At 42.2% G+C, this 21,080-nt stretch overlaps 1 protein-coding gene and 1 long non-coding RNA gene across 3 annotated transcripts in view; one reads left to right on the forward strand and one right to left on the reverse strand.

The window, feature by feature from the left end:
• The window catches only part of stard9 (StAR-related lipid transfer (START) domain containing 9), a 55,860-nt gene that overhangs the window by 32,045 nt on the left and 2,735 nt on the right, over positions 1–21,080 (forward strand). For both annotated transcript variants that reach the window (XM_084742034.1, XM_084742035.1), the window contains 16 exons: positions 373–552; positions 1,500–1,551; positions 1,908–2,033; positions 3,900–3,982; positions 4,207–4,268; positions 5,285–5,478; positions 5,632–6,106; positions 6,544–13,173; positions 14,382–14,585; positions 14,709–14,892; positions 15,902–16,048; positions 16,240–16,339; positions 16,583–16,749; positions 17,584–17,648; positions 18,791–18,993; positions 20,588–20,667. In XM_084742034.1, coding sequence (XP_084598160.1) covers positions 373–552; positions 1,500–1,551; positions 1,908–2,033; positions 3,900–3,982; positions 4,207–4,268; positions 5,285–5,478; positions 5,632–6,106; positions 6,544–13,173; positions 14,382–14,585; positions 14,709–14,892; positions 15,902–16,048; positions 16,240–16,339; positions 16,583–16,749; positions 17,584–17,648; positions 18,791–18,993; positions 20,588–20,667 — 8,952 coding nt within the window. The remainder of the gene's footprint in view (positions 1–372; positions 553–1,499; positions 1,552–1,907; positions 2,034–3,899; positions 3,983–4,206; positions 4,269–5,284; positions 5,479–5,631; positions 6,107–6,543; positions 13,174–14,381; positions 14,586–14,708; positions 14,893–15,901; positions 16,049–16,239; positions 16,340–16,582; positions 16,750–17,583; positions 17,649–18,790; positions 18,994–20,587; positions 20,668–21,080) is intronic.
• Positions 417–21,072, reverse strand: LOC146311014 (uncharacterized). The gene is made up of 3 exons (XR_014772273.1): positions 20,809–21,072; positions 3,820–3,997; positions 417–546 (listed from the first exon to the last, which is right to left on the reverse strand). It is a non-coding gene; the product is annotated as an uncharacterized LOC146311014 (long non-coding RNA).

The raw sequence follows: 21,080 nt of genomic DNA on the forward strand, positions 1-21,080 counted from the left end.
AGGCACTACTGTTCACGTGACACGTGCTGTTCATCTGTACTACTTCTGATGCATCTGTCATTGTGGGTTGTCCCTCAAAGTTTTTTTAAGCACTTAACATGATAGTTAAGGCTAACTTATTGTAACAATACTGAATACCAGATTGGTGGATCCCTAGTTTTAGACGAAACTAGTTTTGACAAAATGTCATCTGGATTTATTTGTAAATTTGCAAGATATTACTTGAAGTTACATTAGATGTTTTCCAACGTACCCTTTCCTATATAATTTGAGCTTCTTTTCGACATTAATGGTGGGAAATGTAAGGGAATCTTGAATTAATAGGAGTAGTTGGACCTTCTTTCGTCGTCTTCATCCGTGTCTCCTCCTCAGGTGGAGCAGCTGACGAAGGACTGGTCGGAGAGCTGGAGAGACAAGAAGGAGCTGCTGGAGCAGTACAGTGTGGACATCAACAGAGACCGGGCCGGATTCCTCATCAACTCCCTCCAACCACACCTGGTCACTCTGGATACAGATGTTCTCAGCACCGGGGTTGTCTTTTATCACCTCAGGGTAGGATAAACAGTAATGTTGTTAATGAGTTTGAACAATAAATATCTTGTCTTTGTACTGTATTCAATTGAATTTACTAGCATAAGTGTAGAAATTAATATTAATAGTGGTATACAGTGCATGTTAGTTGTCTTGGATGGTATTAGGCTTGTACTTTCAATCTGTCTCTTCATTTCATCCCCAGAGACACGTCACTCATTTGCACACATGCTGTGTACACTAAAAATACACTTTTGCATGAACAACATGATGCAAACTCCCACAAACTGATACTCTCTGCATTTGCTCTACTTTTTCCCAACTCTCAAGTTCCTGATTTGTCATCTGTCTTCACTGAAACCATCTTTTTTTTTTTCCTACTAGCTTCTTCCCCCTCCTCCTCCTCCTACTTTTTTCTCTCTGTTCTGCTAGAAAAACTCTTGAGAAAAGGTGCGTTTCTACTGTCTTTTCTTTTTCGCTCTACCCTCCAACTGTCCTGTCGATCTCCCGTCTGCGCGTGCAAGTGAGTGTGTGTGTGTGTGTGTGTGTGTGCGCGCATCTTCCGCAATGCATAAAAAAGCTCGGCTGGATAAGAGGCTCTTAGTTCTGAGGCTAGGACTCAGGGGAGCTTAAGCTGTCCTGATTCTGACAATGACAAGCATACCCTTAGGCCTGACAATTACACTGTTTCCTGCATGTGAAGAGCTGCGGCCACCTGGGAGCACATGTGGTCTTGACACCATATATTAAAAGCCTTTAATCCCATTAGATAAGACTTCAAAGTAAACAAATGATATTCTTTCTGTCAGCTAAGTGAAAGGACAGTAGTTCTCAGATCATTATGTAGAAATCATTGTAGCTGCTAAAGCTTGTGTTTTAAGGACAGTATCCAGTATGCACAATAATTGTTTTGATGTTTTTGTTTATGTAGATTTTGAATACAGGTACATGATTTTTTTTTCTTATAGGAAGGAGTTACCCGCATTGGACCTCAGGAACAGTTTGAAGAACCACAAATAGGTATTATTTATTCATTTAGTTCCCATGTTTTCTCATGCAGCTGCAAATATTCCTTTTCAAACTGTATAATAAGATTCTTTTTTCAACCTTTGTACAATGCAAGAGTGGAAGTCATCAAAGCAAGAGTAGAACATAGCATCATAAAGTAGAATAAAACATGGAACATGGCAGATAGAAATCTACATAAGATTATAACTTCTCAATGAGAATGCATAGTGAAACATATCCTAAAATCTACTGCTCGCATCTCATTAAATTCTGTATTGAATGCTGAATACATTTAGTAGAACAGTAGCTGCATCAGCACAGCTTTCTGAATCTAAATGTGCAATTGCATTTTTGCATCCTGTTTCTAGTTCTGCAGGGCAGTGCCAGCTGTGAGATTGAAAACCACGGAGGTGTGGTGACGCTCAGACCGCTGCTGGGCTGCATCTGCCTGATCAACGACAGAGAGGTCACTGAGCCCTGCAGACTGGCTCAAGGTCAGTTCCCGTCATCAACAAAACAGTCTGTTCACACTGTCTTGTTCCTACTGCATTTGTTTTACATAAATGTAATATAGATTGGATATTCTATCATGAAAATGAACAGCAAAGAGAAAGTTGTTGCATGTTTTTTTTTTATATATCTGATTCAGCCTTCATTAGCTACATTTACATCTGATTGAAATCTGTCTTATTACAAAATTCCAACTTAACTGTTAACTTTTTTGGCATGTTCAAACTAGTTCGACCTCCTGTGAAGCGTCAAATCTAGCAAAAATATAATGGAAGAAGAAAAAGTGGTTGCAGGTTGCCACCCACCAGTCAAATCTTTTAAGGTTTCTAACAGAAAGGTGCATCCGATACTGATCAATTTTGTTTTGTTACTGTTATGTTTCTGTCCTTCCTCATTGTTGTTTGTGACATGTCACCCACCCCTGCATGGGGCAGACCTCTGCAGAAAAACATATTAATCCGAACCAGAGAGGTTTGAATAAGCTGTACATGGTTATTGTTTTCTTTTTGATCAAATTATCAAAGCTTTACACAAACCCTCTCAAAATGAAAATTCCTGTGACTGTCTGAGTGGGATAGATCTCTTCCAATTGAGGTGTTTACATGAGGCAGTTTTATTCTGACTGGCCCATTATTCTGATTATTTGTAGAATATTAGGGTCCATGTAAACACTGGCAACTTCTATGACTCTTTCATTTGATCTATGATAAATACAAATACTTATTTTAATATCCTGTTGTGTTGTTTAGAACAGGGGTTTCACAAATTGCCAGTTTTGGCCATTTTTAGCTCTGTTTGATTTAGCAGCACTTGTTTATTATTACTTGTTAGCGTATTACTAACACGTCTTAATAATACAAGTCCCTGGGTTCTGTTCAAATTAGCATATTTATTAGTCACTGCGAGGCAATGACCGTGCTCTGCCACTGACAACCAGTGAATGTAAATTGATTTATTACAATCAGCAGAGTAAATGCCAAACTTAAGACAGAACTGTACGCTGTAATGTAACCAGTATGTACTGCAAAGAAACATAAGGATAGTAGATAGAAAAAAAAAGATATTTATCAAACATGTGAGGAGTTCTGCCAGAAAAGTTGTTAGGCCTGACGTGCATGTCACTAGAATGAGATGAGCTGGCCTGGTCCACCTTAAAAGTCAGTCCACCTTAAGCGAACTTGGGCAGAAGTCGTCTAGCCCCCTTCATCAGCAAGCAAAATATGGGAACTTGGTTTGTGTCTTGAGGAGCTGTAGCATTTATTTGCCAACAAACAAACTGTACACACACTGCACTGCTACGTTCAAAGCTGTAATGTCACTGTTGCTCCTTAAGGAGTTTGGCACTTGTATAACACAGTTTAGTTTAAAAACATCTTAAAAATACATTTAAAAGTATTCCCAGCTGTTTAAACCTAGCAGGCCGCCGGCCTCACAGTACACTGGTGGAAACCCTTCATGTCTTTTTAGCATTGCTGATGCCATCGGAGCAGATGTAAACATTCAGTGATGCATAAAATGAGGCCTGAGTAGCACTTGACACTGAGCATTAAGACCTGTCACTCGATTGCACTGTTCTGGGTATCACATGTAGGTTAATGTACAATTATATACACACGCTCACTTTAAGATGCACAGATGAGTTTTGATAACATAGAGTATATAGGTTAATGAACAGTTACATATGCACGCACACTATAAGATGCACAGATGGATCTTTCCCAAGGTTAAACATATAGACACACACTCGCATCCACACATCAGCACATATACCTATATTCTTCAGCTTCAATCATCATGATGCTGCAGGATGAGCACAACATGTGACGAAGTGTATGTCTTTCTGTCTCCAGGGACGGTGATCACCTTGGGAGGAGCGCATAAGTTCCGCTTCAACCACCCGGCAGAGGCAGCAGTCCTCCGAGAACGCAGACGGGTGGGTGCTGCTCAGCTGAAAATGAAAATGATGCTGTTTGTTTATGATTGCAGTCATGATAGCTTCGATGATGAGCGGATGACTGGGCTGCTGTGGTCGATATACTTTAATGCTACTGGTACACACAATAATTCCTGATCGTTTTCTACAGTTTATCTGCTGTGGTGGTTTATTTTTTATTTCTGGTTATTATTAAAGCTGATCTTTTCTTTGCTTATTCTCAGGCCAGTGAAGGTGGAATGAGCTGCACCTATATTGACCTTTGCCCTTTGACTCCTGATCACAGGTAAATACTGCCTCCAAGAACAATATTTTCTTTTTTTTTTCATATATTTCATGCATGCAAATAGACAATGACCCATGAAAGTCAGTCTCTCCAAAACAACACAGGATGCCATCTCCTTTACCCATACATTCATCAAAGGTATATTCATTTTTCTCCAAGACAGAGCTATCATCCTCCTGCCCTGCAGGAGTCCAGAGTCAATTACAGTTATCTGTTTTGCACTAAGCAATATAGTTCCTTGGATATATGCCAAGTGCACACAGTTTTACTTGGTGAGGCACTTTAACTTCAAATATCTCCGATATAGTCTCAACAATTGTTTTCCAGTGTTCGTGTAATTTTGGACAGTCCCATAAGCAGTGGAACACTGTACCCTTTCCTTCGAATTATGTAATGCAATGTCTGGGATGTCAGGGGACCAACAGATCAGTTTGACTGGGGTAATATAAGTTATCATAACCATTTGTATTTTACTAGTTTCATTCTCATATTAATTCATTGTTCTGGGGCTTTATAACATGCCTTTTCCCAATCAGCTTTTTGTATGTGCTCTTAAAGATCCAGTCTCCATGCCTCTAGCCTGTCACATCCCTCTGTGTACACTGTATGTGGTGTACAAAGAGCTTATTCTGCCAACTCTCAGCATACATATTTGATAACATGTACATGTGTTGTACCAGTGTTCATTCTGAGGAAATGGGGCAATGCTTCATGCGTGTTTTAATTCAGCTGGTGGAGATGGCATGTGTTTCTAATAGCCCCCACCCTCGTGAACAATCCCAGTTAGCTGTTTACAGGACAGGCTCAGCCGTTGCTTGGTTACTGCTGAGACGCAGAGCCGAATTCAACAACAGTAGCTGTTACTTTAAAACTGTCACTACCAAACTGCTAAATTAAAGGCATGACATTGTACCTGAGTGAGGAAAAATTTCTTTTACTTTTTCTGGTTGCCTCTTTGTTTTTTGCCTTTACATTTTCTCAGTCTGTATTGTGTCCTGGATCTGTGTGTTCTGTAGTGTTGAAGAAGTGAAGCTCCAAGAGCAGCTGGAGGCCTGTCTCTCTCCCGGTGAGGAGCCTACCGCTAGGCAGCGTGTGGAGGTGCAGCAGCGTTACGTGGAGAATTTGCGACAGGAGATTCAGGCTCAGCAGAGACGGGCTGAGAGAGAGCTGGAGAGGGAGCAGGCCCACCTACGACAGCAGCACAGTGAGAGTAAGTAGTCTAGTCTAAGTTATTGCTCATGCAGATACTTTCAAACCTTTCAAAATCCAAGCCAGAATTCTAGAGTTTGATAGCAAAATCTGTAACCACATCAAAATTAGTAATAATGAGAATTTTTCTCTTCTATAAATCTTATCCCAACAGTCCAGCAGTGGATATTGCAGGAGAAGCAGCGCCTAACAACTGTAGAGCAAAGAATCACCCAAGAGTCTGGAGTTCAAACAGACCTTACCCCTGCACCCCTCCTGGAGCGACTGACAAGTCAGGTGTCTGAGGATCAGACAGGTCAGACGGTCGATCGTCCGTCCCTGGTGGCGAGGGCGAGGAAAAAGTCCGTGCAGGAAGAGCTACTGAAGCATCATGCCCTTTGCCGTGCCGAGAGCCGCATCCGCCGGAAAAGGTTGCACTATCAGCTGGAGAGGATAGCCCGCAAACGGCATCTGTTGGAAGCTAAGAGGGAATTGCAGAGGCTGGAAAAAGCCCTGCCACCAGGACCAGACAGCCCCGAGTCTCCTGAGTCCCCCTCAAAGCCCAGAGGAAGGCCGTTTGTTTCTCGTAGGCACTCGTTCTCGGCAGATCTTCTGTCCCGGCTTTACCCTCAGAACACGCCCATCTTCAGGTGAGCACAGAGAGTTGTTGTTACTGGCATGGAGGGCAGGAAGCAAACTTCTTTGCTTAAAGGGATAGTTCAGATTTTTTGAAGTGGGGCTTTATGAGGTACTTATCCATTGTCACTGTATTACATACAGTAGATGACAGTCAACATGCCCCCAGTTTGGGGAAACAGAAAGGTCCACGTTAACATAGCAACATTAGTTTTAATGTACGCTATATTTATTTTTCACTGTTTGACCTTGCTGTCATGCAGCCTTTTCTCACAGTTGTATCTCTTTTACTAACAGGGCTAATATAAATTAAAATTAATACAAGTATAAATAAAATACATATTTTTTAGCTGGTTGTTTTGAGGTTGCTTGTGCCTCCTATGTGTAAATATTTATTTAGATTTTAAATTAGTAAAATTGTAATATGTAATTTTTTTTCTCTCCTTGACAGACACTTCCTCAAGAGAAACAGATCCACGGAACTGACACCAAATTCTGCCACAAGCCCTGATTCCTTTGGCAGCAGGAAGTGGGTTTCGGATGAGAATCTCCCTCGGGAAAGAACCCAGAGTTGTTCCGGTAGGCTTTCCTCAGGACAAAGTAAAGGCAGCCAGAGTAGAGTAAGCTCCTCTGAAAACATCAGACAAACTGTCAAAGAGGAGCCCAAAGCACAGCCCTGCCGGGAACGACCAGAAAGAAAACCCCTGCTGCCAAACCGGGAGCTGACTTTTAAGAACAGATTGGATCAGAACTCAGCAGTCACTCTGAAGTCACCAGTTGGAACTGCTTTGCTGCCAGTCAGCAAAGAAAATACACAAGAACCCACAGCACACAAACCCAGTCCCCAGATTGTCCCTTGCATGAATGAGATAACTCAGCCACATGTGAGTATCAATGGACTAGAAACCATCAAGAGGACTTTCTCTCGTTCTGTGGGGCCGAGGTTAAAAACAGCTCTGTTCAAAGTGTTCAAGAAACCACCATCAGGTGCGAATGGAGGACGAGGCCCCAAACCTCTGGGGAGGATAGCCAGCAAATTTCACTGGAGACAAAGAAAAGACAGGAGCCTTAAAGATACCAGGATGAGCCGAAGTAAATGTGCTGTTAAAACAGCCGTCTCGTGTGAGGAGCTTGATCAAAGGACTCCGTTTGAGGACATTAGACAAAGGCGGTGGCACAGTACTGAGGCTCTGATGAACAAGACCAGCAGGTGGGTCGAGAGACAGCAGGGACTGATCGGATGGGAGGAAGAGCAAGAAAATGGGGATGAAGGAGCGTCAGACTGTGAGAGCCTGTTCTCTCTCGATTCCCTGTCGTCTGCTTACGCGACAGCCCTCGCAGAGCAGCTGAAACATGAGGAAGCAGCTCAGAGTGAAGCAGAGAGCGAAGACAGTCAGATGTCTAAAGATTCATTGGCTGTGGAGAACAGAAGGATATCCTCAAATGTGGAGAGGCTTCGCCAAACAGTGGTGCCGACTTACTCCTTGATAGATTGCTCCCGTTCATCCGTGCAGCACAATAGAACAACAGAGACCAACTTAGACTGGGACAGCTGTCAAAAAGCTCAGGTAATCTCAGCAGAGACATATTGGAACCGAACAGGCCTCCCAAAATCAGAACACAGGAAGCCCCCTTCTCAAAGCCCATTTGTAGCAGATTCCAGAAGCAGAGACACTGTTCACAAATTGATCGAGGACTTTGGGAACATGCAGACCACTTTGACCAGCAGCCCACGCTCCCTGAGCAGCTGCAGCGCGAAAGATCCGGAAAACATGCTTGTGCTCACTGATGCCTGGTCCTCCACAGATGCAGCAGATAGTCCCAGGATTTACAGGGATCCTCTGCCTTTCCAAAGAAAAACAATGCCCAGAGGTGTAGAGAGCAGCAGCTGCAGCAGTCCCAGTCCAACCAGTATGAACCTCTCAGACTCTCAGAGCAGATCGAGAAGCTGTAGCTCCACCAGCACCGAGGCCGTGAATGTAACAGTGCAGGAACAGAGTGTTAAAATTTCAAGGAAAACATCAGAAACAGTAGAGTTTCAAGACTCTCAGATTCTAAAAACACCAGATGATGCCATGAAGGATGTAGGATTTGTAGTTCAATCAGATGAGCAAATAGAAACTGTAGGGCAAGCCGTTATAGACACTTCAGACTATAGCAGCAATAAAAGTCCAGCATCCTCACCAACCTTAAATCAAACCTCTTGCGTGTCACTCACTGGCATCCACCACACTGAAAATCAAGAATCACAGCTAAAATTGCTTCAGGTGTGCACAGATGTACCTGATATGGTATCCGCTGATGTTACAATGTCATCTGATACTGAAATATCCACGTCAGGTTGTCAGTCAAGTCCTACAGACCAGGATCAAGTACTGAACAAGATGTCTGACGCTGCAAGTGCCTTCAAACCGTCCACAGAATACGAAGCACCATGCAATCTAAATGGTTTGTCAGAAAAGTTGGAAAATATACAGCAGTATGAGTTTGGAAATGCCAATTGTGTGTCTTTGATAAGAGACAGGCCGTCAGATAAGGTTGAAACCAAAGGCACTGAGCGGTGTGTTACAATACAGCAGGAACTTGTTAAATCAGCTTGTAAAAATTCCAGGAAGAGGAACAAAGACCAACAGGATGCTTTCAAAGGCAGCATGAAAATCCCAAAAAGAAGCAGCAGCAGAGAGTTGGTAACTTTCTGCTCTGCACCAGCTGGCAGCCTGGAAGGTATTTGGCCTGATGGCAATAATAACACCAGCGACTCAAAAGGGGAGCAGTCTTCTGTGGAGGATGACAGCCCTGGATTTGATTCTGTTTGTGTTGATGGCAGCATTAGACAAGATGCAGTCGCTTCAGTGGCGTTGCCAGTTTCTGATCCCATGAGCAAGAAAGTTGGACAAAGTTGCCAGATCTTTGAGGAATGTGGTGACAGGAGTTCTCGGAGTGGTACCTCTGTGACAGAGAGGAAAGCAGCTGAAAAGGGAGGTGTAACAGCTGCAGAAACAAAAGAGGAGGAATCGCAAATAAAACATCAAGAAAGCAGAAAACACATATGCAAGTCAGATGCTATTTGTAGCGCCATTGACCTGAGAATCTCAGAAGTGGTGAAAGAGCACTTGAGATTGTCATTAATTGGCAGCAATGATGACAGGAAGAGCAGGAGTCAGAGCATGAATGCCTTGTCGTCATCTACATGTCAATTTAGCTGTAATAGACAGACAGAAAGAGAGCTAAGAGATGAAAAGAGTGGTCAGGTGAAAGAAGGAGCACAACTTTTGCCGGAGAGGATGACAAGTGAAAACACAATGGACAAAAGTGGACAGCTGGTGTCGGATCTGCCAGCTGAATTGAGGACTAACCACGAGAACAACTTGCTGAAATTTATTCAAGTAGTACAGACATTTGACCATGGTCATAACTCTTCAGACAAGCCAGTCATTGATTATTGTGTTTCCAAAAACAACATCCAGTCAAATCTGACACTCAAAGAGTCTGAGCACTCTGACAACCCCGCTTTGCAACCAGGTAGTTTGTCCTCTGTTAGTGGTTCTTCCTCAGCAAGAAAATGCATCGATTCTGAAGGAAACACTGTGGAGAAAGATGCTCTATTACAGGAAATGAATGATTCAGACAAACAAAAAGGAACAGCTCATCTTAATCCTGTCATCAATGATGCATCCTTGAATAAAGTGGACACCCAGATCTGTTTGGATCCACCTGTTGTGAATCTTGATTGCCCAGAGCTTCACCAAATCCCCTATGAAACACCTTCCACTCAGGCTGATACAGATCATGGCTGTAATCATCCAAAGGTTATCAGCATGCAAGCTAAATGCATTGTTGAAGATAAGCACAGTTATTTGTACAAACAAAACTCGGCAAGGATGATTCAACATTTCCAAAATAGTCCTGACGCATCTGGGGCTGGAAAATTATTATCTCATGGAGGAAGTCTTCAATTCAAACTGCACAGGCAGAACACACCCACAGATGAAAATGCCTCTATGAAAGGGTTTGCTGTGACTCCTAGCTGTGATAGAAATGGTGAAACAGAGAACGAAACTGGAGGTAAACAAGATCAGTTCAGCTGTCCACAGACTCGTTCAAATGACTTGGCTCAGACTTGTGTGGTCAATATGAATTATAACAACAAATGCCAGGACTGTGTCATGAAACATGACAGAGAGACATTGACCCGTCAATCTGAAGTGCAGGTTCCAAAGATCTTTGCGGAGTCAACGTATGAAGCAAGTACTTCTGGTTCATTGCAGCCACAACACATAATACAACATGGAAATGCTATCAGAAATACAAGTTGCTATGGATCTGTGATGTCCAACACACCTGATGATAAACAGGACAATTCTGCTGCTTTCTTATCTAAAAAGGCAAACACTAAGAGGTTCAGAAAGTCTAAGCTCCAGACCCATCCCACCTCTTCCTCTGAGTCCTCTTTTAAGTCATCAGATGAGGATGAGGAGGATGACAGAACCACTAGAATGCATCACAGCCGGCTTGCGTCTAAATGGGTAAAACTTGGCACTCAAAGTAATGGCAAGCAAGAGGTCAGACAAGCTAGAAGTAACAATGCAGATATTTCTACAACAGTGTCAGCGAGCAAACCTAAAATAAAGACTCCAGGTAAAAGTGAAGTTAAACTTGGTAGAGATCACATCCAAAAAAGACACTCTTTACTCCCTCAAGCAATGTCACAAAAGACGAGTGTAGAAAAGAACATCCCGTGTGCAAAGAAAGGTGAACCACTACAGGACTCTCCGATGCATTTTGCCTCCAGTGACATCAACCCTTTTGTCCACCAGTGGCAGGACGACGACCCAAACCAGCACTGTTATAAGAACCCAGCATTCGGGAGTGCTGCTGACTTATCCTGCAAATCTCCGCTGTTGAACAGCACTGAGAAACGTATAACAAGATGCTGCAGTGTTGACAACGGGCTGAATGGGCAGAACTCACCTTTCAATTCCCATCTGAGCGCTTATGCCACCAACAAGGGGCTCTCCAGCACGCTGAGCAGTATGGAGGATTATAAGGAGCATGTGAACAAAACCTCTCAACAGGCATCTGTTGATACTCACAATTGTGTTGCCAGTCTGAAAGTGACTTGCAGTTCATCAACTAACGATGCTCCTGGTGGTTTTAACAACTCCAGTCAGGTGGATGAAATTATGTTTGTGTACTCGTCCGAGCAAGAGTCCCAGGTGAGCAAAACCCAAAGAAGGAGGACGTGTGAACATGGCACTCAGACAGTAAATGTTGGTAACAGTAGCAGTGCTCCAAAGAGGAGAGAGCGGCACAAAAGGAGTCACACTGATGGACCTACAACACAGAAAGCCAAAGTGGACATTAAAGAATCTCCAACGTGGGCCAGTATGGAAAGCATGTCAGCTCATATCTCAAAGCTCATCGTCAGCACCTCTGACCTGCTCGGAGACGTCCAGGGAATGAGGACAGGCGACTCGCTCAAGTCCAGTTTGATGAGGAGTGTCAACTTGTCAGATATCTCCTATAGTGAGTCTAATGACTGCACCAAGAGAGACAGCTCGACTCAAACAGCCGTTGATGTTGGGATCCAGACAGAAAGGCCTTCAAGACCAGCAGAGAAGGAAGTCGCTGTTCATCAAACAGCCAGCGAGAAGTCCAGATCTCATGGAGTCAGTGTGATCGTCAAAGTGATCGGTGGTTCTGAGGTGGTGAGTGTGTCTCAAGACAACAACGTGCACTGTGTGGTGAAGAGTAAGGCAGATGAAAAGATGCTGAGCATGCCTGACCTGAGGTTTAACACCTCTGCAGCCTTGCAATCAGAGAAGAAAGGCCCTCTAAAAACGCCTCCTCTAAAGGCCGCAGGTGAATCTCAAAGACGTGTAAGATCTGCTTCTGCTAGAGGCTCAAAGCAAAGCCCGCCAGAGGCAATGTGCCACAAAACTGGTGCAATATCTGAAAATCTCAGTCTTTTTCGAAATGATCGATCTCTTTCTCTAAAGAAGCAAGCTACATACACAGACCGTGCGTCGTCACCCATCCTGACTGTGGGAGCGAAATTAAAGCAGGAAGGAAACCAATCAAGACTGTGTTCTCCAAAACATCAGGATAGAAATAAATATAAATCTGAGAAAGAGAACCTCACTGTGCCTTGTAGCAAACAATCAGGATGCACATCTGTTTCAGAGGATGATCAAATGTCCAGACAGGATTGTGATGTTTCCTCTTGTAAATCAGAATCTGTATCACTTGAGAAGGTGAGTGAAATGAGTTGCTCGAGCCCTAAAGGCTCTGATAAGTGCTCTACAAGCCTTAGTTCATCACTGGATAGATATACAGACACTGACAGGAGAAATGTTACAGCTAAAGAAAGGGCGTCCAAATGGCAGATGACATCTCAGCAGTGGAGGAAGTCTCCTTCGACGAACCAGATCTCTCCCATAATAAGGCCGACTGATGTGCCCAAACAGCAGGCCAAAGCCAGACGTGGAAACGTACCAAGCTACACCAGACCGGCAGCTGATTCTGTAGATTTTTGCGTTGATTCCTACGATCCATCCCCGCTCAGTGGCAGGACTGTTCAGCTTCAGGAGGACGACCAGGTGTCACTGGCACCCAGCGAGTGCAACACAGACATCCTTGTGAACATTACACCTGTCACCAGCGTGTCCCCGTGTCAAGACCACCAGGTTGTCCCAGAGGACCTGCCCTTGCACAACAAGTTCACCAACTGGTCGGGCATCAGCCACCGTCAGTCTAAACCCTCCACCAAAGAGCACGACAAGAACAGGAACTGTGCTGAGTGGGGCGAGATGGAGAGTTGCGGCTCGAACGTGGAGTCCACAGCGCAGAGCGACAGAAGAGCGAGAGAGATAGAGAGGCTGCGGCAGGAGAGGGAGCAGGTGATGGCGACCGTCAGCCTCAACATGAACCCGACGCCGCTGACTGTGGAGCTGACGGAGGCCAAGCTGCATTATGGTCTCGGAGAGACTGACACACTGTTGAAGATGCTGACCCCGAGGTCCAGAGAGGAAGAGCCGGAGACACCGACCCCAGCACCCACCAAACAACAGCTGTATGATAGGTGAGGATTCAAATGACTCAGATACTCTTTATTTTGATAAAATACAATTCTCTTCAGACTGATCACGGATAGGTTTACTTGCCTAGTATAAATATGTTGTTTCTACAAACCCAAGCCCATTATCTAAAGTAAAATTTAAGCATAATCACTGACTGAGACTGAGCCCTTTCTACAGAGGCAGCGGGTCCTCTTTCGTTGTGCATCGCCACCTACATGCAGAGGAAATGAGACAGGTTGTTTGCAATCTGGTCCAGCGTGCATGCAGTAGTGAGCCTCACTACTGCATGCACGCTGGACCTGTAACAAAATAGGCTAAACTTATTAATGCATCAGTGTTAAATATTGGTTTTACACTATTGGCTTTACAAGAACTTTTTAGACAATGTTAGATCAGGAAATATCCAATCAAAGACTGACTAAACAAGACTAAAAATCTGACCACAAGTTTGATACCAGCTTTCAGTACTTGACAGTTTCTGATAGTTGATACTACATGTTTTTGGGTTGTAAGTGACAAACTCTTTTTTCATGTTTATATTTCTAAACAACAACAACATAATACAAAGTGACAAACAAAATATAATAATAGACATAAAGGAAAAAAATGGCGCTTAGATGATATAACATGCCATATTTGTCTTAACGTCTGAGATAAAGCACAAAAAAGGAAAAGAAAGTATATATACATATAACGTGCATACCACTGTACTAACACTTAAATATTCACATACATATATGCACTCATAAATACATTATACTTCTATACTCTATGCATACAGTGCCCAGTCTAAGAATTGCATGCATGGGCCTAAAAATCACATGGATGCACCAGAACACAAAAATCCAAGATGCAAAAAGTAGTAAATACAGTTACCGATTTTTTTTTGAGCCACTCCTCAAAGGAAGGCTTTTCAGAGCTAATGCAGTATTTGAAGACTGTTCTAAGCATTGAAACAATTCCCTTGCTTACAGTTTTATTTTATTGAATATTTCATTATTCAACCCCTCTGTCTGAGATCTGTCACATAACAGGCCCACTCTAGGAGTTGTAAGTAAAAAGCTGTTAAGGTCCACTGCTCAGCCTCAGAATTGATAACATGAGGTAACCTTACCTAAATTATTTAACTAAGTCCTAATGTGTAGCAAAAGTTGACAGAAGTCTCATTTGTGTATTTATGTTTTCTATTTCCGTGATTCTTTCCTCTCAGCCACCGAAGGAGCATCGAGGGTTTGCGGCTGGAGAGGGAGGAACGTCTCCTAACTTACCGGAGAGCTCGTAGTTTGAGTCCCAGTAAACATCCTCAGTCCTCTGCACAAGAGGCTGCTTCCTCCTCAAAGGTGTCTGCTGCCTTGCCCAGTCGACGTAAAGAGTACCTACAGCAGCTCCGCCAGGAGGTGATCGACAGCACCAGGTAAGACCCTTCAGGTTCTATCACAAGATCAAAATAAAATTCCCATTGTAGTCCTAAATGTATTAAGTACATGATTTTAGGTATGTTTTTTGAATGCAACTCATTAAATTCTGTAAATGACAGAGTTCCAGCCCCCCCACGAGGAGAGGGTCAGTATCCGTCTGACATCGAGCAGCTGTTGAGGGACTACGGCCGAGCCTGGGAGGAGGCCAGGACAGAGATAGCAAAGGCACGAGAACGACTGCGAGAGAGGACCGAGCAGGAGAAGAGGAGGCTACAGCAACAGGCTCTGTCTCAGGAGGTCAAGGTCAGTTTCTGTAACTGCAGCATCATATATCATTTTCACTTACGATACTTTTCAAGTGTCACAACATGAAGTTTTAGTTTGAACCGAGGCCAGAAAGAACAAACAGTAATTCTTTTTGGTTATGTCAGTTCGAACACCAAATGAGGGCTGTAACTAAAGATTATTTTAAATTTTAAATCGTGGATGCAAGCAGACTTTCTCAAACTCAACCGTGATAAATCTGACAGGATCATTATCAGCCCCAAATCCCTCACCAAAACCACACACAGCTTCTGTCTCACTATCGACAACTCCACTCTGTCTGCGTCTCAGCATGTCTGCAACCTTGGTATCATTTTTGACATTAATCTCTTCTCTGAACATAGCCCATCTCCGCCCATCACTCTTCTGCCTTTCAGCTCTAATTCATGCATCCATGGCGTTCAGAATTTATTACTGCAACAGCATCCTCTATGGTACATCAGGTACATCAGTAGTCAGTGTCTCCGAATACCCTGAAAATGGCCCTATAAACTCATTAATATGTTGATAATTTTTCAATCAATCAATTAATTGTTTTGTCTACAAAATATTAAGGAATAATAAAAACGTCCATTACTGGGTCCCAGACCACGAGGTTTGACTTTGTGGTCTGATCAAGATTTTAAATCCCAAAGATTCAACTTACATTAATATGACAGACAGAAAAAACAGCAAATTCTCACAGCTGACAGCCACTCATCAATCAATTTTCATTCAACATTCAGATCAAAATCTTGGCAACGTTATTTTCCCTGCGGCCTGTCCTTTTCCACTCTGAAATACGTCACGATGCAGAAAGTAGAAACTCGCAAAATGCTGTTTCACCTGGGCTTGAAGATTCCAACTCATTTTTAAATAAATTAGGTCAAAATAAATGAATACATACATACAAGATATTATCAGTGGATTCTTAGGGACTCACAGTTTTATTTATGACACTGCAGTATTGTAAACAATCCATTGTTATCTCCATCCCTGTGTGGGGCAGGATGACCTGAGGCATCGGACCAGAATCAGTAACAGCACCTTGTGCACAGGATCCAGCCTGAGTCTTTCCTCTGGACCAACGTCAGGGTACAACAGCGGCAACACTGCTCAGCTGCAGCCTGGCAATAGGCCACCTCTGACTGGACAGGTTAGTACACTAATGTTACACACTACAGTAGATTTGAATAGCTGAGATTCAAGAATTTACAACTGAAAATACAAGAAAGTAAATTGGATTATTTTTATTGTTCAGATAGCTCATCTTTATGTATTTGTTGTAATTTTTGTTTTTGACTGAGCAACACAAAGGCTAATTGTGTTGTTGCTATTTTTGTTCAGATCACAGGGTTCCAGGATGAAGGGCTGAAGGTCAGGACACGTCCTCCCATATGTGGTCCTCAAAGTGTGAAGACACAGAGAGCCTGGCTGTCTGCCCACGGTAAGGACTGGACTGTAATTCACTAAACCCAAACAGACGTGGCAAAAGCAGTCATCAAGAACTCAAATTTTCTTTAATAAAAACATTCAAATACAAAGAATCATGGATGCTATTTTAAATTTTGAATCTAGCATAACTTTGAAACTAGTTTCCAGAGCAGTGTTGTCCATGTCTGTCACTGTTGTGTCCCTTTATCCCCCTCTACATTCTCTGTATTGAAATTCCATCTGTGTGTTTTGCTAGATGTCCGCCTTGAGCCTCCTGTCACCACGTTTGAGCCCCTGATGACCTCATCTCCATCACCGCCAACTTGTACACGTCAACGCACAGCCTCTTTTGGCTCCTCCTCTTCCATATCCACAACCTATCAGGACATCACTTCTAGTCTCATCGGTCGAGCTCTGGCTGAGGTACCAACAATCAAAGGCTAGAGCTGATTTAAAGACAACCTGAACATTTGTATTTCAGTAACAACATCCAGCATTTAAGCAGCATGCCACTATTTCAGGGTATCTGCAGATCTCAAAAAGTCTTATTCACTTACCTCATAAAAATGCCTTATGAGTTATTTAAAAGTCTTAAATTTTGTTTAGAATTATAAACAAGTGTAATATAATTTATTACTTTACTACTATAAGTTTTTTGTATATGGCTGTTGGCTGTTTGGAGACGCCATATGTCCATAAACTATGTGTGACACTGGATTTTGCTGCAGGAGGCTGTTAAACCCTTTTTTTATTTTCAGTCTGCACCATCAGACCTGCAGAAAACAATGTCTGCCAACCACAGTAGCTAGAAAGCTCATCAGCTCACAATGGGCATATGTCAGTTTGAGCAAAAACTGCAATTAATTATATAATTTTTGATTTGGTTAATCTGTCCATCAATTTCTGCCATTTCTTTGGGCCCAGGTCATGTTAATTGATTAATTATATTAATAAGAATTATTGTTATTTGCAGCTGGGAAGAACTGACAAAGTGTGACAGAAATGTCAATAAAAATTCATATACTTAATAAAATAATTGCAGGCCTTATTATCCCTGCTGGTTTTCTGTCATTATTTGATTGGTATGAATGTGAAAAGGGTATTAAATTTCATTTAAAAGAAAGGTCTTTAAAAGTCTTAAACTGGGTCTGCAGAAACTCTGTGTTATTGACTAAAACATTATAATGATTGTCCGTGTTTTTATCCAGTCTTCTAGGCATTTGCATCAGGTTGAATTGCAAATTTCTTTCCCCGCAGGTGCGATTAGCCTCTTCTGGGGATTTGAGCAACCTGCTAATGGGCAAGGCCACAGCAGGCTGGAGGTGAGCTCACTCATTCTCTTTAATAAACTCATCTAAAAACCATCTACATTCAGGTCGTACGGTCAGGACCTTCTCTCTGGCCCTGTTCAGACCTGGTATTAACATGCGTCCTGCCTGATCCGATCACAAGTGGGCAGCTGTAAGTACAGGTTTGAGCGCACTCAGGACACATTTGAGATTCAATCACCTGCATTCGCAGGTCGTCTGGGCCACATTGAGAGACCGCCTACTTAAATTATGTCCTGTAAGTCCATCATTTGTGATGCAAATTATGTGTACCTGCAGTGGGTGTTTGTGAAGACACGCGTAACTCCAGACTCCTTTAAAAAATCGTGCTATTTTGAAAGCTGTTGAGTGAGGAGAAACTTTCTAAATGCTGTCTCCTGCAGATTCTTAATTATACTAGTCTTGTATATTCAGCCACAATTACATTGTGGAAAAAAACATTGCATCTGTTTGTCACAGTGAGCCTCCAGGTAAAAACAGCAGAACATTTTGGAAGCATGTTTTTTTTTTTGCGTACAAAGCTGGGAAGTAAAATAGCTATAGCGACTCCTCAATCAGTTGTGCCTTGTTATGTAGTCTGCATTAAATGCAGTACATTAAAATGCAGAGCAAACAGGAGAGAGGTTCTGTCATTAAAGCTTTTCTTCATCTTCTGTGAGTCAAAAAAGAAAAATGTGCACTGCCCTGGTCATAGTTAAGTTCTAAAATCCCCACGGACCACGGAGGATCTCTTTTGCTGGGCTGCTGACAGCACTGCTAAAAATATGAGGTTCATAATCGGCTGCTAAAGGAGTTCATTGTGGCGCTGAACTAAAAAAAAGACAATGAAAGGAATGATTAGGCAGCATAATGGACATTAAACTGACAAAACAGCCCAAGTGTTTATTTGCATATTGGGCGAGGAAGTGAGATTTGATCACAAGTGGTCAATCAGGACACATTGTAATGCCAGGCGTGAACTCGCATACTCAGAGCCGTCCACTTGTGATTGGATCACCGAGGACGAATGTTTATACCAGGTCTGAACAGGACCTCTGTCTGCTGTTACTGTAGATGTGATTAATCAGCTCCAAACTGAAGGCTTAGCTTCATAAATATCATTCATTTGCTAACGTATTAAGTCTGTGTGTGTTTAGGTACCAGGGAGAAGAACGAGGCATCCAGGCTTACTACAAGCCCTCCTCCAGCCCATCTGTCCACGGTTTTCTGGGTGCCGCTGAGCTCGACAGACCCCTGGACAGTCTGTGGAACATAATCTGCCAGCTGTCCAAGAGCCACATGTATAATCAGTCCGTCCGTTCTGTCTGGACGCGACCACTAGATGACAGCACTCAGCTGGGTGAGCTAATAAAGTGTCTGTTTAGTCTTTATCCTCACATGGTTTGTGTACATTACAATACCGGCAATGGAATGAAGGTTCAAGAGCTACAAACTTGATTCAACTGTTTCCATTTCATGCCCCTTTACACTTCTGCTCTGCTACAACTCAGAATTCCTCAACATTTATCTGACAGTTAAAATTACTTTATAAAGATTTTATGTTTAAAAGAACAAAGAATCATCATGAAATATAAAATAGAAATATATTTCCATATATTTATGGAACTCAGCAGTATATGAAATAGTTAAAATGAGCTCCATCTCAACTAGCTACAAAAATTATTTATCAAAAATCTCATTGTGTACTACTTTGTGAAAGCAATGACATGGTAATAGTCATCCCTACAATATTGTTGCAATATTGAAGTTTTTTTTTTGTAAAAGTAGCCCAGCCCTACCAGAAACATATACATACATATATATATATCATAAATAAGATCATTTTTGAAAAAGTGTCACTTTATAAGATACTGATAAAAAACTGGAGTGGGGTTTCTTTTGCAACGTGAGCTCTACCTTGCAAATATTTGTCTGTGTTTTTCAAGAATATAAATATAGAAAAATATTTATATTTTTGTCTTTTCTGCAAGACTATTTATATTCTTGCAAGGTGTTATGGACCCTGCACATGTTCAAATGATGCGTCTGCATCCATTAGTTATGTACAGTACAGTGCAGTATACAGTCTCATTCATCACTGACTTACTTATTGTATTGCATGATCAACTCCATTCTCACACCTGCAGTTACCTACTGTATGTGCAGCATTGTTGGAGCTCTTTTAATTCATCTACTTCTCTCTGATCAAAAGTTTTATTTTGTCCATTTGTATCTACACATGCATGTAAACTTTATCCCAATAGATTGTTACATCTTAATATAAATATGCTTAATTATGACTTTGTTTGTCTGAATGTTAAAATGAATAGCTTTCCAACCTTGTTTAGCAATAAAGCTCTGCTCCATTGCCAGTCAAGTCAAATTTTAATTGTATATCACAAATCTCAATTTTCCTCAAGGGGCTTTTTTTTTTTTTTTTTTCTCGCTTCCCTTGTTGGGCAAGTGGGTCAGAAATATACTTGCTAGACTAAAGAAGTTGATTGTCATGTTTAATGTGGAGCTGCAATATCTAGAAAATGTCAGAAAATAGTGAAAAATCCATCCCAGATCTTTAGTTTAACATGATAATGAACTGAGAAAAATGAGAAATCTCCACATTTGAAGCAAATTTTCTGTCATTTTTGCACGAAAAATGGGCAATAGGCAGTCCTTATTGTTGAGCCTTGTGTTGTCTCTCCAAAGGGTAAGAAAAAACTCCCCCAAAAACTTTAACAGGAAAAAATAGAAGAACAAAATCACATTAAATACAAAATTGTATGACACAACTTCTTATACATAAAGTTGTAAAATATATGTAAAGAATGTGGATCCAGGAGTACGTTGAGCGACTTCAGGTGTTGCCTGTTGAACCTCCTCGGTTTCTTTTTTTTCCAGCTTTTCATCAACCATTTTATCTCGTCTGACACATTCTGTCTATATTCTTTCTCGTTTAGTTTACATCCTAACAGATCCGTCCACCTGCCACCTCAGCCAGCCGCGGGACTTCTGCTGCATCAGCACCGAGTCCAAACAGGTAAGCACAGCTGCAGAACCATCCAACTGGCCCTGATGATTGCTGCTAGCCACCTTTGTATGAGGTCCACTGAGCATTTGCACTGTAGTTGTTGTCATAAAATCACGCTTTAGAGAAAAAGGAGGACAAAAATCCACTTACCGTCATATTAGTGTGTCTGGAAACCTGGATGTGACTGTGCTGTCTTTTATAATTAAGACTGATTTATGACAGGCAGCGTGATGTGGATGTAGAACATGCTACTTAGACGCTACTCCTGCTCACAGAAACATCAGTAAGTGTAAACAAGACTGACCCAGAGGCAGTGGGTGTGGAAGACACCGTGTCAGCTGTTGGTTATCAGTGTCAGTGTACAGTTGCCTCTTGGCTGATCTGAAGTCTGCACTGCCTGTTTTATTGATGATTTTTTTTTC

Source organism: Lutjanus erythropterus, chromosome 18 (genome assembly GCF_056507025.1).
Source record: "Lutjanus erythropterus isolate fLutEry1 chromosome 18, fLutEry1.hap2, whole genome shotgun sequence".
In the NCBI taxonomy this organism is placed as follows: domain Eukaryota; kingdom Metazoa; phylum Chordata; class Actinopteri; order Lutjaniformes; family Lutjanidae; genus Lutjanus; species Lutjanus erythropterus.